Genomic DNA, 18,469 nt, shown 5'->3' with positions numbered 1-18,469 from the left:
TTTTTTTAAATGAACTTACTGTTCTAGGTTTTTTTATACCTATGTCATATCATAGTTTTATACATTATTTTTGCATTAAAAATACTTTTCATTCATTATTGTAAACTTTTAATAATAACTTGCTAAAATCTACTGAATGACTGTTATTTGCCAGGCACTGTTCTAGAAAGGAATAATCATTTAAGACTTTAAATAACCTAAGAGATTATTCCCATTTATGAAGGAAAAGTTGAGGCACTAAAAGGTTCAAGGTTATACAGGTAGTAAATGGCAAAAAGTAACAAACATAAAATAACCAATCATACAACATTCCAATGTTATAAACCACAATTTAATTAACCATTTTTCTACTATTAGACATTTAATTTATTTCCAGTGGTTTTATCTTTAGAGTAAACGTCCCAGAATTAATATGACTCTGTCAAGGGATGTGAGATTTTTAAAGGCTCACAATGCATATGGTAAAAATGCTTTCAAAAGGTTGAACAGTCATCAGTAATGAAAGTGCCCATTTCACAACAGCCTCATGGCTACCGTGTTTTATTTTTAAAAATTTTTTGTAATTGCTGCTTTAACTTTACATTTCTGTTATTACCACCAATGCTGAACATTTCTTTATATCTGTGCATCAGTTTCCTTCCTTCTTCTGGGAATAGTCTGATGTCATGTTGAAATTTAAGTTAAGAACTATTTCTAAACCTCAACTGATATTTAAATGTAAATGCATTTAAAATATGAGCTTCCAAAAAAAAAAAAAATAAAATAAAATATGAGCTTCCTTTGTAAGTCAAACACTTACTTCCCATATAAAACTCAAAGGAACCAGAAGGGCAGTTTATCTTTATTATACAATAGAAATAAAATCTATAAATTGCCTTTTAAAAAGGTATGAAACAAACAAAAAAAAAGATATGAAACAATTTTTCACTTCTTTTCATTCTTGCTTCTTACTTCTTAAGCATTTTCTGAACTGACAAATTTCACTGCTGTAGAAAAGCTGGATAGTATCTATCATGCCTTTTGATAACTAAATCTATAAATAAATAAATAAAAGATTTCAAGGTATTATAAAAGGATATAATAAGGGTTTTCTAACAGCAAAGAGGCCATTCGGGCTTCTTTAATCATAGGACGAGCCATTAGTGTTCGTCGTCTCCAGTAATGCTAAGGAAAGGAAAGATGACTTACTTAAGAATACAGTAAGTAAATTAGAAGTTTGAGATTAACATATACAACTACATATAAAAATAGAAAATTAAGGACAAGTAGCACAGGGAACTCTACTAAATATTTTGTAATAACCTATAAGGGAAAAGAATCTGAAAAAGAATGGATATATGTACATGTATAACTGAATGACTTTGCTGTACACCTGAAACTAAGACAACATTGTAAATAAACTATATTCAAACATAAAATAAATAAATCAAATTTTAAAATATAATAAACACATCTATTAAGGAGAGTAGGTGGGTGTCATAATAAAGTCTTACATGATCTCCTGTTCCAGCAAGATGAATGCATACAGGTCTGTATTTGCTGTTCCACTCTTTAGGCACAATAAATTGGAACCTATTTAAAATAAGACGGCACATCAGTGAAACTAAAAGGTTTTAAATACATACTTTGAATTCTTTAAAGTTCCATAATTAAATTTTTTGGGAGAAAAAATCATTTAGAATTTTGACATTTATATTGTAAGTGACTGATTAAACTACTGTTTGCCCAATGGCAAGAAAGATATTGTAAATTTGCTTTGTATTACAGTGTTAAAATATTTAATTATAAGCACAGAATTTAGCATAGTCATTTTCACCTTATTCAATACCACAACTTTATATATGCAAAATGAAATTTTCTCATTTTGTAAAGACATCAACAAATATAATTAAGTCCTAGAAAAGCAATTCTTTAGACAGGTCTACTTTTTCTCCTTGCAGGAATAATGCTTGGCTGTACAAGCTGTTGATGTATCAACAAAATAGTTCATGGTTATCTTTTTTTCAATTTGGAGTGTATGACAGGATTTATTAAAACTTTTATGTTTGACGGTAAAAGCAAACCACGCCCCTGCAGCAAATATCTATTTGTCGTCTTCTTATTATAGTATTTGGTCTCCTCTATAATGTTTTTTCCTATATGACTTTAGCCATTGTAGTAAGATATATACAGATAAAATTTACCATTTTTAATTGTACAGTTCAGTGACATTAAGTACATTTACATTGTTGAGCAACCCCTACCACTATCCATTTTCAGAATTTTATCTTCCCAAACTGATTTATTTTTCTCTTCAGTTTTCTTAGCAGTTGACATTCTGGAATAATTATCATAGTAGAATTCTGCATTCTGTCAGCTCAAGGTTTGACCTCAGATGGTTGCAGTCTTGGGCAATATAAACCTGAATTCTGAGCTTACTTTGCCTGGGCAAGGGAAAACACCACTACTTGTATGTGCTTAGTCACTCAGTCATGTCTGACTCTATGCGACCCTTTGGACTGTGTCCTCTGTCCACAGGAATCTTCAGGCAAGAATACTGGAGTGGGTTGCCATTTCCTTCTCCAGGTGATCTTCCTGACCTAGGGATCAAACCCGAGCCTCTTGTGTCTCTTGTACTGCAGGCAGATTCTTTAACTGCTGAGTCATCAGGGAAGTCCTACCTACTGTAAATAAATTGTTAAATAGAATACAGACAAGTAAATTTAGGATGGTTTAATGATTATTTCTAGTCTATGCTCATGCAAACTAACTCTTAATTTTCTATCGCATAGTCAAAACTACCAATGTTAACAGTTCTGCTTCATTTTGGGCTTCCCTGGTGGCTCAGTTGGTAAAGAGTCTGCCTTCAATATGGGAGATCTGGGTTTGATCCCTGGGTTAGGAAGATGCCCTGGAGGAGGACATCCCCTGGTGGGCTCCTCCATGGGTTTGAAAAGAGTTGGACACGACTAAGTGACTAAGCACAATGACTGCTTCTTTTAGTATTCCCAGCACTGTACTGCTTCTTGATATATTGAAGATTATGCTGGTAACAGTTTAAGTTCAAATGTATACTAAACTTTAAACTTTTACTCTCCCTCCATATTTTAATGGAAAAATACTGAATAATTATTGTAATTAAAAAGTAATTTGAAATAATGACATTGATATTAATTGCATACATCAACATAAACAACCTACTACTGTAACTTTCTAAATAAAAATTCTTACCTAGCAATAACAGATTCAACTGGCATGATATCAGGCACATAATGGGCCATGGGGGAAACAAAGTGTCCATCTAGGATCTTACAGTCTGATTGCTCTTCAATCTAAGAAAAAGCAAAACCAAGTTGTATACACAAGGATGAAGATATCTCAGTCTATCATAGATGTTTTTCTATTTAAAAGTTCTATTTATCTGTTCTGGAATTAGACAGGGATAGCTGCACATTTTGGAATATAATAAAAAACTACACTGAATTGTACATTTTAAAAGGGTGATTTTTCTGTATTTGAATTATTTCTCAATGTTTGAACACTGAGAGTGAGAGTGAGATAAGGTTGGGGGAGAAGAAGGATATCTTCAAGAAAGCATTCTAAAATCCTAACAGTAATTCCTCCTAGGGAGGAAAATGGAAATAGGGGGTAAAAAGTGCCCGGAGTTAGAGTTCTGATCTTTATGTGGTATGTTTTAAATTTGTTTAAGCCTATGAGTCTTTCTTCTCATTGGAGAAGGAAATGGCAACCCACTCCAGTGTTCTTGCCTGGAGAATCCCAGGGACAGGGGAACCTGGTGGGCTGCCGTCTCTGGGGTCGCACAGAGTCGGATACGACTGAAGCGACTTAGCAGTAGCAGCAGCATGAGTCTTTAGTAGAAGAAAATAGAGAAAATGGAAATATTTAGCCACGTTTGAGGGAGAAATGTTCTAAATCCAGAAGATATAAGGAACTGCTATATGGTATAGAGGAGGGATTTCCAATTTACAAGATTCTGTGTTTAGCAGTGAAAGTCTTTTATCCAATATACAAAAGAGATGAAAGTGGAGTTATTTTGGTTGATGGCAGTGAAGGATATGAAGTTTAACCATTTGCAGCTCCTCCCCAACAACACTAAATATCCAATTACATAAACCTAGAAATATTTTACAAAAAAACATGGCTGCTTAAAAACAAAACTATTTCAAAAACATGTTCTCATATTCTCTAATTTTATAGCATTTTCTTTCTACCCTTCTCTCAGCAATTAACTGTATCCCATAAGAATTCCCTGATGTTATATAACAATTGTTTGGCTAACAACTTCTCATGTGCTGATTCTCTAACTAGAGTACTTCCCTGTATTATTTGTAATTCTTCTGAAATGTTGAATAATTTACTTTAACTTTCTTGAGCCTAAAGATAAAAGATGAGGTTCAAAAAGATCCAGCCCTAAATATTTTCTTGTATTTATCTAAGTGTTAAAAATATGCTCCTATATATAAACATGCAGATAGTTATTGTAAGCATTCAGTTAGAATATATACAATAATAACATTTAAAAAAATATTAAATGAAAAAAATCTATACTGTACTCATTGTTTTAGAATTCACTGTTATTATACTCCAACATTCAGCCCACTCTTGCCACAGTTATATAAAACCTGAATTTCTATAATTGCATTTCTTTCATTTGAATACCTTATCGATGTACACTGGATAATCACTTGAAACCAGATTCTGACATCTTTCTCGATTTCCAATAATCTTTCTGAATTCAAAGAGTCTATTATGGGAAGGGAGGAAAAGGGAAAAATTCATTATTCCCATTATATTGAGACTGTTGAAAAGTAACTAAAAATTAGCAAGTCCAGTTTACAAACTGTATTAAAATTTAATTTTAATAATTAAACAAAAAACTAGGCTTTGGTTTTTTTCAAGACTGAAATTTTGTTTCAGAAAAAACATGAGAAATATCATTGTTCTGAAAGTAATTAACATATGCAAGCCTCAAAATTAAAGTTGCAAATTCTGAATTTTCAGAAATCCAAATGTTTCCATGAGCTATATAGTATATCACAGTTTTATAGTCATCACAAATTCAAGTTATTCAAGAAAGTTCAGTCCTTGAAAACTCTAAGCAATAATTCAGATCAGATCAGATCAGTCGCTCAGTCGTGTCCGACTCTTTGTGACCCCATGAATCGCGGCACGCCAGGCCTCCCTGTCCATCACCAACTCCCGGAGTTCACTCAGACTCACGTCCATCGAGTCAGTGATGCCATCCAGCCATTTCATCCTCTGTCGTCCCCTTCTCCTCCTGCCCCCAGTCCCTCCCAGCATCAGAGTCTTTTCCAATGAGTCAACTCTTCGCATGAGGTGGCCAAAGTACTGGAGTTTCAGCTTTAGCATCATTCCTTCCAAAGAAATCCCAGGGCTGATCTCCTTCAGAATGGATTGGTTGGATCTCCTTGCAGTCCAAGGGACTCTCAAGAGTCTTCTCCAACACCACAGTTCAAAAGCATCAATTCTTCAGCGCTCAGCCGTCTTCACAGTCCAACTCTCACATCCATACATGACCACAGGAAAAACCATAGCCTTGACTAGACGAACCTTTATTGGCAAAGTAATGTCTCTGCTTTTGAATATGCTATCTAGGTTGGTCATAACTTTCCTTCCAAGGAGTAAGCGTCTTTTAATTTCATGGCTGCAGTCACCATCTGTAGTGATTTTGGAGCCCAGAAAAATAAAGTCTGACACTGTTTCCACTGTTTCCCCATCTATTTCCCATGAAGTGATGGGACCGGATGCCATGATCTTCGTTTTCTGAATGTTGAGCTTTAAGCCAACTTTTTCACTCTCCTCTTTCACTTTCATCAAGAGGCTTTTGAGTTCCTCTTCACTTTCTGCCATAAGGGTGGTGTCATCTGCATATCTGAGGTTATTGATATTTCTCCTGGCAATCTTGGTTCCAGCTTGTGTTTCTTCCAGTCCAGCGTTTCTCATGATGGACTCTGCATATAAGTTAAATAAACAGGGTGACGGGGTGCACAGGAAAACTAAACCAGTTGCGATTTGGTGAAGTCTTCTAATATCTTTGCGGGCGCAGGAGGGCCTAGAGGAGCTATCCTACGTTGAAGGTCAGGAAGGGCGGCAGTGAGGAGATACCCCTCGTCCAAGGTAAGGAGCAATGGCTGCCCTTTGCTGGAACAGCCATGAAGTGATACCCGACACCCAAGGTAAGAGAAACCCAAGTAAGACGGTAGGTGTTGCAAGAGGGCATCAGAGGGCAAACACACTGAAACCATACTCACAGAAAACTAGTCAGTCTAATCACACTAGGACCACAGCCTTGTCTAACTCAATGAAACTATGCCATGCCCGTGGGGCAACCCAAGACGGGCGGGTCATGGTGGAGAGATCTGACAGAATGTGGTCCAGTGGAGAAGGGAATGGCAAACCACTTCAGTATTCTTGCCTTGAGAACCCCATGAACAGTATGAAAAGTAAGCAATAATTACCAAAGTTAAAAATCTATGTCTGAGAGCTCTTTAAGTCTGAATTACTTTAAAAATAGTTCAATTTATGATTATGTGAGTTAAAACTTAACAGCAATAATTAGACAAGAGAGAAAATAATTTCTTTTTTTATTTAATAGTTAATGCTTAACTTACCAATCACTTTATATTTATAGAAAAAGGCTTTTTTAAAAACTGAAATGAAATTTTAAATGTTTACTAAAACAACGAACTTGGAGCAAGCATGCAGAGAAACTGCTTACCTTTTGAGATCCTCTGGCCTTCCCCATCCTCTGATAAAAAGTTTTGTAAGGAGTAGTCTCCGGTATAGAATATCTAACTTGCTCACACCCATCAGTAGCAAACAAACATCTACAAAACAAACATTTAAACGACCTTGAAATATTTTATTTTACTCAGCAGGTCAATTTTCTAACTCTCTCTTTACATATTAGGTACAAAGTAAAGATTGATCTACTCTTAGCAACTTTCCAATATACAACACAGTATTGTTAACAATAGTTACTATGCTGTACATTACATCCCTGTGACTTATCTTATAGGAAAAAAAAAATTGTAACTCTGGTTACAGACTGATGGATGTTATCTAAACTTGTGGTAAATGCATCACAATATATACATATATCAACTCATTGTGTTGTATACTTAAATATAACATTATATACCAATAAGACTGGGGGACAATGAAATAATGAGATTAAACTAGAACCTTGAATTTATTCTCTTGGGAATAAGATACAAGATACAGGAAAAAAGAACTAGGACAAAAGTAGAGAAGATGAAGTAGAGCTCTGAGCATCAGTAAACTGAATTCTCTAAGGCAGCACCTTCCCATTCTCAGCACAGTGACTGACAGCAAATACTCAATATCTGTTGATAACAATAGGAGTGGCTAATATGTAATACTGTTTTATCTGCCAGTCACCATTTAAAAACTACACACACACACACACACACACACACAAGTTCTTGTTTAAACCTTCCAACATTTTTATGAAGAAAGATATAGTACCCCAAGACAAGGAGAGGATAGGTGATTAAGGTCACGCAACAAGTGGGAGACAGACCTGACTAACGCATGACTAAAGATCTAACTACTCTTCTGTACTACAGTGCATGAAAAGTCATAATTAATCAGTGTGACCTCTTCTGTACCACTTATCTGTCTTTCCCAAATAGTTCTGAAGCTTTTAAAAAAATATCTGCCTCAGTCTTTTCAAATAGAATGGTGCAGTTTTGATTTGCAGGCAAAACCTGATTCAGGTTCAGGGTTTATTCTACTTAGAAAAATGGATAATGGAAACTAAAAGTTCAATCAGTGAGGTTTCATAAGTACTTACCTATTATTACTCTGAATGTTGGGGGAACCACCATTTACATCTTATATTTTTACTCTTTGATTTGTAACAAACAAGTTCATTTTAGTGCTCTTCTTTGCATTAAGTGTACAATCTAATCCACCATCAACTGCACTAGCACTTTATTATTTTTATGACTGGACCAGCAAAAACGTTTATTATTGTGAAGAAATTTCACTAGAATTCCATTCAAAACTTCTATCACCATTATTGTATTAAGATATTATCATATTATTGTGGCCATGTTAGTATATCAATGTACTGAAGGAGCAAATCTATCAAATACTAATCATATAGGACTTCTATAATTTATGATAGTTTATAGGAGGAAAATCAATTCCATTTAAAGAGGATGAAAGCAAAAATCAATTTGAAGAATCCTTATGTACTCATTTATTTGCCACTTCCTCTGAAAAAGATTTTTTTAAACATTTCCTAAAACATTCTAAGAATTTTCAATAGTCACTTTAAAAGTTAATCCAGAACTGAATGACATCAGCTTCCTAGAATACCTACAGATGATGATAAAATACATTTTCGGCTTTCTTTTACTACTTTACAAAAGTATAGTCAATATTTTAAATACAGTCAAAATTTAATGTTAACAAGGGAGAAATGTCAATAATGTTGACATTATCTGTTAATAATTTTCTACTCAACTGGTTTGCATTGTTAATCAGAGAGGGGAACTCCTGTTACTAGTTTTTGTGGCAGTGGCTAAAGCCTTTGTGTGTTATTACTTAAACTTAACAACTTTAGTTTCAGCTGAATCTTGTGGGACAAAAAAACTTAAGAATTTCCTTACCTTAATGCACCAACCTCTTAAATAACATTTTCTCTCTCTTTTTTTTTTTAAATAACATTTTCTGACTGAAAGATTTTTAGAACTGGACATGGAACAACAGACTGGTTCCAAGTAGGAAAAGGAGTCTGTCAAGGCTGTGTACTGTTACCCTGCTTATTTAACTTATATGCAGAGTATATCATGAGAAATGCTGGGCTGGAAGAAGCACAAGCTGGAATCAAGATTGCCAGGAGAAATATCAATAACCTCAGATATGCAGATGACACCACCCTTATGGCAGAAAGTGAAGAGGAACTCAAAAGCCTCTTGATCAAAGTGAAAGAGGAGAGTGAAAAAGCTGGCTTAAAGCTCAACATTCAGAAAACGAAGATCATGGCATCTGGCCCCATCACTTCATGGGAAATAGATGGGGAAACAGTGGAAACAGTGTCAGACTTTATTTTTTGAGGCTCCAAAATCACTACAAATGGTGACTGTAGCCATGAAATTAAAAGACGCTTACTCCTTGGAAGGAAAGTTATGACCAACCTAGATAGCATATTCAAAAGCAGAGACATTACTTTGCCAACAAAGGTCTGTCTAGTGGTCACGGATGGATGTGAGAGTTGGACTGTGAAGAAAGCTGAGAGCCGAAGAATTGATGCTTTTAAACTGTGGTGTTGGAGAAGACTCTTGAGAGTCCCTTGGACTGCAAGGAGATCCAACCAGTCCATCCTAAAGAGATCAGTCCTGGGTGTTGATTGGAAGGACTGATGGTGAAGCTGAAAGTCCAATACTTTAGCTACCTTATGAGAAGAGTTGACTCATTGGAAAAGACCCTGATGCTGGCAGGGATTGGGGGCAGGAGGAGAAGGGGACGACAGAGGATGAGATGGCTTGATGGCATCACTGACTCGATGGACATGAGTTTGGGTGGATCCGGGAGTTGGTGACGGACAGGGAGGCCTGGGCGTGCTGCGATTCACTGGGTGGCAAAGAGTCGGACACAACTGAGCGACTGAACTGAACTGAACGAAATTATATACTATTTTCAAGCTTTCCTCAATTACCCATTTCTACATGTTTTACAAGTAGAACATGTTTTACATGTTTTACAACTACGTGGTATTCTGACATTAATACATAGTTTGCTGAAAAATCTTTTGCTGTCACCTAGTGAAGTCAAAGTCTGCATACGATAAGAATCGTCCTATGAAGTATGAATAACCAGATGTGATGTACTAGCAAAGAGCTGTGATGAAAGGCAACGTCATTTGAACATTCGCAGAGGCTGCAGAGATGGTGTAGAAAGGCAAAGCTTGGAGACTTTCCCAAGTAGTTAGGAGTTCACTCAATTTGTTGTTGCTGTTTCTGTAACTTTTTAAATAAACTGAAGTATAAAAGTAGAAATCCTAAGTATAACTGATTTATTTTCATAAAATGAACAACCTATATTTTATATAGATGCTTATAGTTAAAAGCAGTTAGAAAAAAGAAGGAAAGGTTATAAATAAAAATCAATGTTTTAACTGAGTCTTCAGGGAGATTAGTCAGGCAGATAGAAGATATGCAAACACTAAAGGGAAGATGTGAAAAAGTGTGACTTGCTGAAATAACACTGAGGGTCCAAAGAATAGGATCTCAAATGAGCAGGAAATACGTCATGCTATTATTAACATTTATCTAGTGGAGACTGATTGTTGACTTTAAAGATTCATAATAATTTTCTATAGAGATTGGATTTGAAGTCTTTACCTATCAGATTCATAGCAAAAAGCTTTCACCATTCCACTAATTTTAAAAATTAGTTTTTTATGCATTCCACATGTTTTCTTCAATGTTTATATAATCAAACCAACCCATTGCACCATATCCAAAAGAACTCCCTAAAACACTGCAGTAAATATAAAATTCAATTTTTTTAATGTTAAATTCCTTTTTCTTATCAGAGGTCACTTGGGATTTTGCTTAATGGGGGTTCATAGTTGGTACCCCTATCATCAAACTGAGTACTAACACATCTGTAAAAATTATTCTTAGCTTGTAGACCATACAAAAACTGGCAGGTTTGCCCATAGGCCATAATTTGCTTACTCTTGAGCTAGAAAATCAAATAAATCATAGGTATGTCATGAATATCACAACACTGTCAAAAATGCAAAGATAAACTAAAATTGCATAAATAAAATACAGATATTGATTTTAAGAGAATTCATTATGTCAGAAAATTGAAAGTGTTAGTTGCTCAGTTGTATGGACTGTAGCAACCCCATGGACTGTAGCCTGTCAGGCTCCTCTGTCCATGGAATTCTCCAGGCAAGTATACTGGAGTGGGTAGCTATTCCCTACTCCAAGGGATATTCCTGACTCTGGGATCAAACCCAGGTCTCCCACATTGCAGGCAGATTCTTTACTGAGCTGCCAGGCATTATGTCAGAAGGTAGACCTAAAATTTGTATTCTATCTAAAATAATTTCAATTAGCCATATTCTGTCTTAAAATTTAGAATTTGGTAGCTGTAAAAAGTGGAAGCAAGGCAAAATGTCGTGTATACATTGTATGTATATATACATGTGCTGTGCTTACTTGCTTAGTTGTGTCCACCTCTTTGCGACCCCATGGACTGTAGCTCGCCAGGCTCCTCTCTCCACGGGGATTCTCCAGTCAAGAATACTGGAGAGGGTTGCCATGCCCTCCTCCAGGGGATCTTCCCAACCCAAGGATTGAACTCAGGTTTCCCACATTGCAGGCAGATTCCTTATCATGCAGCCAGCAGGGAAGCCCAAAAATACTGGAGTGGGTAGCCTATCCCTTCTCTAGGGGATCTTCCTGACCCAGGAATCGAATGGGGGTGTCCTGCCTTGCAGGCAAATTCTGTGTCAGCTGAGCTACCAGGGAAGCCGGAAATATACACACAATGACGTATTATTCAGCCTTAAAAAAGGAGTAAAATTCTAACAAATGTTACACTATATGATGCTACATTTATGAGATACCTAGAGCAGCCAGATTCATACATGGAAAGCAGAGTGGTGGTTATCAAGGGCTGAGGGGAAGGGGAAATGGAGGAGGGTGATGGGTGTACAGTTTCAGTTTTGCACACTGAGAATTCTACAGATGGATGGTGGTGACAGTTGCACCTAATACCACTGAAGCATACAATTAAAATGGCTATGTAGGTGAATTTTATGTAATGTGTATTTTACCATAAAAATATGAAACCATTTTAGAAGTTGGAGTTGATTTGATTTGATAGTTTCTCTTCAAAATTTTTCAGAGGAAGTAAACTGACAATTTCCCTCTTAACAACTTTCTCAGTAAGCAGAAATAATTCATTTGTAAGTAATTCTATTGACCCTAGAACAGAACTCAAGGCTCTTACTATTCTCTTTAAAAAACACTACTGTGTAATTTAAATATTTGAAGACTTCACTAAGACCTTTAAATAAAAGAATCTGAGAAACAAATCTTCTGAATCAAGTTGGTCCCTCCCCTCCCTCTGCCCCCACCCTCTGTCTTCTCACTTCCCCTGTCTTGAGGATTAGTTCCAAGAACACAGGCTACTTGGGTTTCTGCATCAGGGTATCATGTAACTCTTATGAAGGTTGTTGGCTGAGCTGCATTCTCATTTGGAAGCTGCATTCTCATTCTCATTTGAATGGAGAAGAACCGGTTTTAAGTTCACTCAGGTTGTTAACAAAATTCATTTCAGCTTCATTATTTTGCTCAGCTAGAGGCCAGCCTCAGCTGCTACGGACTACTCACAGCTCCCTACCACATGGCTCTCTTCATAGCAAGTTCACAAAAGTCTACTTCTTTAAGGCCAACAGGACAGTGAGAGTGAGTGTGCTGACAAGATAAAGTCTTATACAGTCCTGCCCACTCAAAGGGAGGGGACTACCCAAAGAAGTAAACAGGACCAATTGTACATCTCAGGCTTTGAGTAAAATGACTGGGCTGACACCCTTATGGCTCTCAATGCCAGAGGTGACAATCACCATCTTCTCACTGTACCACCAACAGGAAAACACACAAATTGCATAGATCTGAATAAACATCTGTCTATAAGCAAGTAAGCTCTTGAAAGTTTTTCTAAATCACATTTATATATTTCCATTCACTCAAGAACACCTGCCCAGAGAAACAAACAAAATCCCTCAAAGCAAAATAAAGACCATTGCATCTTAGTATTTTTTTTTATAACATTTTGTTTTTTACTCACTAAACAAATTATAAAAGGTAAACTGGCTTCTAAAATGTTGTCCTCATCATATATATTTTCTAATTTAGTGCAATTATTAAAATCAAGTAAGTATATAAAGTTTATGTTTAAATTGCTTGATCAGCTTTTTTTTTTTTTTCTTTACAGGGTAAATGTCAATATGTGTAGTCTTTGATCCCAGTTCCTGGGGTGGAGCTCCTAAAACTTTTAGAATTCCCTGAATGATAGGAGTGTCTTTATGCTAATGAGGTGACTCAAGGTGAGGCCCTAGATAGAGTCAGGATAATTTCTGCCTGGACACCAGAAAGACCAACTATTTGGTCTACCCCAGCTGGGTATACTCAGCTCAACTCTGATATTAATCACCCACAGATTAACACCACAGGAGTTAGTGCAGTTCCCACCAGTTAAAGGTTCAGTCCTCCAGATGCCATTGCTTCCAATGCCAACCACATTTTTAACTGACTTGGCTACAGGGAGTTCCTGTGACCACTTGGGTTAATAATTTGCCGGAACAACTCAAAAGAACTACTTAAACCACTATACTATTCTTCTTCTAGCTTCTTAATAAGGGATACAACTTAGCAACAGCCCCATGAAGAGACAATTGAGGCAAGTCATAAGAGGGAGTGTGAAGTTTCCATTTTCTTTTATTCCAGAGTCAGTGTGCATCATTCTCCAACACAGGTTCATTAACCAAGAAGCTCTGCCATGCCTCAGTGTCTGTAGAGTCATCATCGGGGTCTTCATGATTGATTGGATCCTTAGCAATGTGATTCAGTGCATCTCTGGCTCCTTACTTCTCTTGGAGGTCAGGCTGGCCCGAAGTCAGCCCTCTAATCAAATAGTTGGTCTTTCTGGTGTCCAGGCAGAAATTATCCTGACTCTATCTAGGGCCCCACCTTGAGTCACCTCATTAGCATAAAGACACTCCTATCATTCAGGGAATTCCAAGAGTTTTAGGAGCTCCACCCCAGGAATTGGGATCAAAGACTACACATATTGACATTTACCCTGTAAAGAAAAAAAAAAAAAAGCTGGTCAAGCAAATGGAACAGTTTATTCTTTAACCAAATAGCAAAATTCTGAGTTAGTGTTCCATATTTCAAATAAGGGCTTCCCTTGTAGCTAAGCTGGTAAAGAATTCACCTGCAATGCAAAGAACTGGGTTCAATCCCTGGGTTGGGAAGATCCCTTGGGGAAGGGAAAGGCTACCCACTCCACTATTCTGGCCTGGAGAATTCCATGGATTGTACAGTCCATGGGGTTGCTTAAGAGACCAACTCTATATATTAAGATATGCAACTCTAGCATAAAGAAAAGACAATACTGAGTGATAAATGATAATTTTAATTATTTTATTCTTTCATCTTTCTGGAATTGTTAAAAAAATAGTATTGATACATTTTTCTGTACATTTATCACACTGTAGGAGAACAATGGCATGTCATTACAACACAGGACTTCATAATTTTCTGCAAGTATTTTAGACTACTTACTTTCTTTACAGTGGCAGGAAAAAAATGGGGGAGGATGGTCCATTATCTTCCTGTTACATCCATACCATCAACAGCAATATGCAAATTCCAAGTTAGTGTAAAAAAGAACAAAATCCCAACACTTGTGTTTTACAGTAACAAAAGTATGTGAGACAACCCGTTTTTCTACATCATATTCTTCTGAGTTGGTAACAGATAAACAAGCTAAAACAAACACACAAAAGTAGAAAGTTGCAGGGACTTCCCTGATGGTCCAGTGGTTAAGATTCCGTGATTCCAATGCAGGGGACATGGGTTCCACCCCTGGTCAGGGAATCAGGATAATGCATGCCACACAGCATGGCCAAAAAAAAAAAAGAAAAGGTAGAAAGTTGCCAAAGAACAGGAAAAAGTGAAAGTGAAAGTGTTAGTCACTCAGTGGTGTCCAACTCTTTGCGACCCCATGGACTATAGGCTGCCAGATTCCTTTATCCACTTCAGGTAAGAACACTGGAGTGGGTAGACACTCCCTTCTCCAGGGGATCTTCCCTACTCAGAGATTTAACTCGGGTCTCTGTCATTGCAGGCAGATTCTTTACCATCTGAGCCACCAGGGAGACCCCCAAAGAATGGAAATGAACCTGAGAAAAGTGAACTCTTCAAATATTTTGTAAAGTACTATATTTATTGTTGTTGCCGTTTAGTAGCTAAGTTCAAAGTGTCCAACTCTTTTGCAATCCCATGGACTGTAGCCTGCCAGATTCCTCTGTCCATGGAATTCTCCAGGCAAGAATATTGGAGTGGGTTGCCATTTCCTCCTCCAAAGGATCTTCTTGACCCAGGGATCGAACCCTAGTCTCTTATATCGCCTGCATTAGGCAGGCGGGTTCTTCCCAGAAGCCCTCTGGGACTCTGGGGTTACACTAAAAGCTCAGTTGTTAAGTGGTGTCGGACTCTTTGCGACCCTGTGGGCTGTAGCCTGCCAGCAAGGTTCTCTGGCAAAAATAGAGTGATTTGCCATTTCCTTCTTCAAGATCTTAAACCCCATTTCATCACTAAGAACAATATAAAAGACCAAGTTTTCTGGGATGCTCTAAACTTGTAGGTTTTTCCAAGCAGGGCTAACTGCTATCCAGTGCCACCATAAACAGATTTTAATCCAAACCCAGGGTAAAGATAACTCCCATTTACCATGAGAAGGTACCATCTGGAGCCACATCAGATACTTTTTAAAGCCCTCGACTGACATTAGTGAGCTTCTGCAGAAACCGGACCCACTTTCAAAGTGTGTATCAAGCCAGACTGACACAATTGTCATCTATACTTTTACATAGGCAACACAAAAAAGAAAAACAAAGTGAAACAAAAATAGAAGTTCTAGCAGAGTGCCAAGGAATGAAAAGTCTTTCCTAGAAATGTGCTCCATTGCTAAATCACACTCAACATCTATTATGCCATCTAGTACTTTCATCTCTTATCACTCTGTACATAAGCATTTAAATGCAACCCTAATTGTTTCTGGACATTTATCCTCAAATGGTTGATAATGGAGATATGTGATACACACATATCTCAAAGGCATACATGAAATTATAACACCATGTATAAGAACTTTAATCCACAAAAATCTAGACTTAATTTTTACATTTTTAAATAACTTATTTTCAACACAAATTTAAGTAGCAGTTTATACTGGAGTTAAGATACACCTGATATCCTCTATTAAAATTTACTACCCTACCTTGACAAATTTAATTCCTTTTAACCTTACACTGCTGCTGCTAAGTCACGTCAGTCGTGTCCGACTCTGTGCGACCCCACAGACGGCAGCCCAACAGGCTCCTCCGACTGGAGAAGAGTAAAAAAAACAACTTTATTTATTTGTTTGGAGGGGTATCTAGTCTAGCTGTCTATCTGCTATGTATTCTATTCTAAGCAGTCACCTATGGAAATCCAACAGGCAGACTGTCTCATATGCTTATGTGAAACATTCAGCAAATAATCAAATTTCAAATTTAGTTCTACTTTTCCACGGGCTTTAAAAGAAATATTTAGGTTTTTAAACATTTTTAAAAAATGTTTACTTTGAGTATGTTTCCTAAGAAATGATTTGTTCTTTTTCTTTTTTTTTAATTGGTACAATTCACAGAGCTTATTTACATTTCATCAGTTGTTTCATTCCATGTACTTCTGCCATCTAAAGTCATCACTTGGAGGCAACAATGGAAAACAGCCGTGTCAGAAGACCTGGGTTCCTCCACTAGCAGTGTGACCTTGAGTAAGCCACCTTAAACTATAAAAGGGGAATAACAGCTGGCCTAATACATAATAGCAAATTATTTCATTTATATAAAAATTGATAATCTATTTTGAAATATTTTGAGAAATATGGGAAAAGATTCTTCTTTACATTTTTTTCATAGGAAGACTGGTGCTGAAAAGCACAGGCTTTATAGTCAAGAGTCCTGTGTTTATGAGATTCTAGTTCTATTGCTAATTACTTACACATATTACTTAATCTCCATATTTTCAATTTCCTTGTATGCTCGAGACAATTCCACTTTCGAGGATCGTTGAAGGGATGAAATGAAGCAATTCAGTAAGTATTCATTCAACATATATTATTTAGTAACCATTCTGCTAGGTGCAATATTGGCTAAAAATTCCTTTGTCAAATATATATATGTATGTATATATGCCATACACTGTGCTAGACTCCAGAGATTAAAAAAGAAGTCAAAGATATATTAAAGCAACATCATGACAAAAAATACTAATTTTACCCATGTACTTTCTTGGAACCAGTCATAGAAATCCGATATGTTTTTGTAAATTGTTACAAACAAATCTGCAAGACTGAATCCAGTACACAGTGTCAGGTCTGGATTCAGAAGATAATCCTGAACTAATAAACACATTTCAAGTTTAGTTGTTTACCAGTGGAATGTGTCTAACAGGATACACACAAGGTCACAAACAAGACAAAGATCAGAAGTGGTGGTATATTACCATACAACACATTAACTAGTACAGGGCCTGGCACAGGATAAGTGCTCATAAATATTGACCAAAAGAATTGAATCTGGGTCCCAACTCTGCCACTTTCAGTGAGTGATTCTGGGTAAGTTATTAACTTCTCTAGGCCTTAGTTCTCTGTAAAGTAGAAATGTGTCTGCTTTACCTATCTCATAGGACTGTTGTGATCAGATGAAATCACATAAGAATGTATCTAGTGCTAATAACAAGGTAATTGTGACACACATGACTGCTGCTACCAATTAGCTTACTGGCCTGCTTGTAGGGGTAAGATGTTAACATGTAAGCGCCAGGAAAGAAACAGCACCATGATCTACTGAAACAAACAAAAACAACCCATAACATACTTCTTAAAATTGTCATATTCCTTGTGATGAAAAGAGCTGGTCATTGTCAAACTGGTGCTGTGTCTTTTCTAACCCCCAGGTTACAGCAGCAGACTCTGCTGAGTGACCTCTTGCAAGGCTGAAGCCCCCAGTCCACGCAGGCTGCAAAGGGTTCGAATCTGAGGAGCAGCTGGACCTCATCTCCATTCCAGGTCCTAATAAGGCAGCACGGATAAGGTGCCTTTGAAGTTAGCCGAGCAAAGAAAACCACGGCGCGTAGACACTTCCACCTTCCACAAGCGGAGGGACAGCCCGCCAGCCCACCTTACTCCGGCTGGGACCCCCCGAGTCTCCCGCCAAGCCTTGCGCTCTCGGTACTTGCCTCCTGGCACGTAGGCAAGCGCTGCAAGAGGCTTGGGAAGCGCGGCCTGGAACAGCTACTCACTCAGTGGCCGCTTGGCGGACGCCTGCTGTCCAGCTGGCCGAGACTCCCAGCGCCACGGCTCCCTAGGCTCCTGGGACTCGCCGTCCTTCTGAGCCCCAAACGCAGTGACAACAGTCTCCCCAGAAACTGAGAAGCGAGAGGTAGACGACAGAGCCGTGCAGGGAGGAGGATGAACTCTGGGCAGAGTGGCTGTTTGGACACGCCCCCAACCCTCCCTGGAGGCGGAGAGGCTCGGACTCGAGAGGAGGATGAGGACTTAAAGCTCCGCCCTTAACCCCCATCATCCGCTCGGCACCGCCCCGCCGCCTGCGTGACCCCGCCTC

The 18,469-nt window shown here is 37.6% G+C and overlaps 1 protein-coding gene across 2 annotated transcripts; it reads right to left on the bottom strand.

The window, feature by feature from the left end:
- Positions 1-6: 6 nt before the first annotated feature.
- On the bottom strand, positions 7-18,384 carry ABHD18 (abhydrolase domain containing 18). 2 transcript variants are annotated; one of them, XM_027567319.1, is made up of 7 exons: positions 18,084-18,384; positions 6,740-6,848; positions 4,660-4,744; positions 3,211-3,311; positions 1,494-1,572; positions 1,080-1,164; positions 7-668 (listed from the first exon to the last, which is right to left on the bottom strand). In XM_027567319.1, exons 2-7 carry the CDS (start codon positions 6,829-6,831, stop codon positions 664-666), a joined length of 447 nt encoding a protein of 148 aa, XP_027423120.1. In that variant the 5' UTR covers positions 6,832-6,848; positions 18,084-18,384; the 3' UTR covers positions 7-663. The 2 variants fall into 2 exon arrangements, with proteins under 2 accessions (XP_027423120.1, XP_027423121.1); XM_027567320.1 differs by having other exon boundaries at positions 18,147-18,383.
- Positions 18,385-18,469: the final 85 nt, after the last annotated feature.

This window comes from Bos indicus x Bos taurus, chromosome 17, assembly GCF_003369695.1.
Source record: "Bos indicus x Bos taurus breed Angus x Brahman F1 hybrid chromosome 17, Bos_hybrid_MaternalHap_v2.0, whole genome shotgun sequence".
NCBI classification, from domain to species: Eukaryota; Metazoa; Chordata; class Mammalia; order Artiodactyla; family Bovidae; genus Bos; species Bos indicus x Bos taurus.
This window is presented reverse-complemented; position numbering and strand designations above follow the sequence as displayed.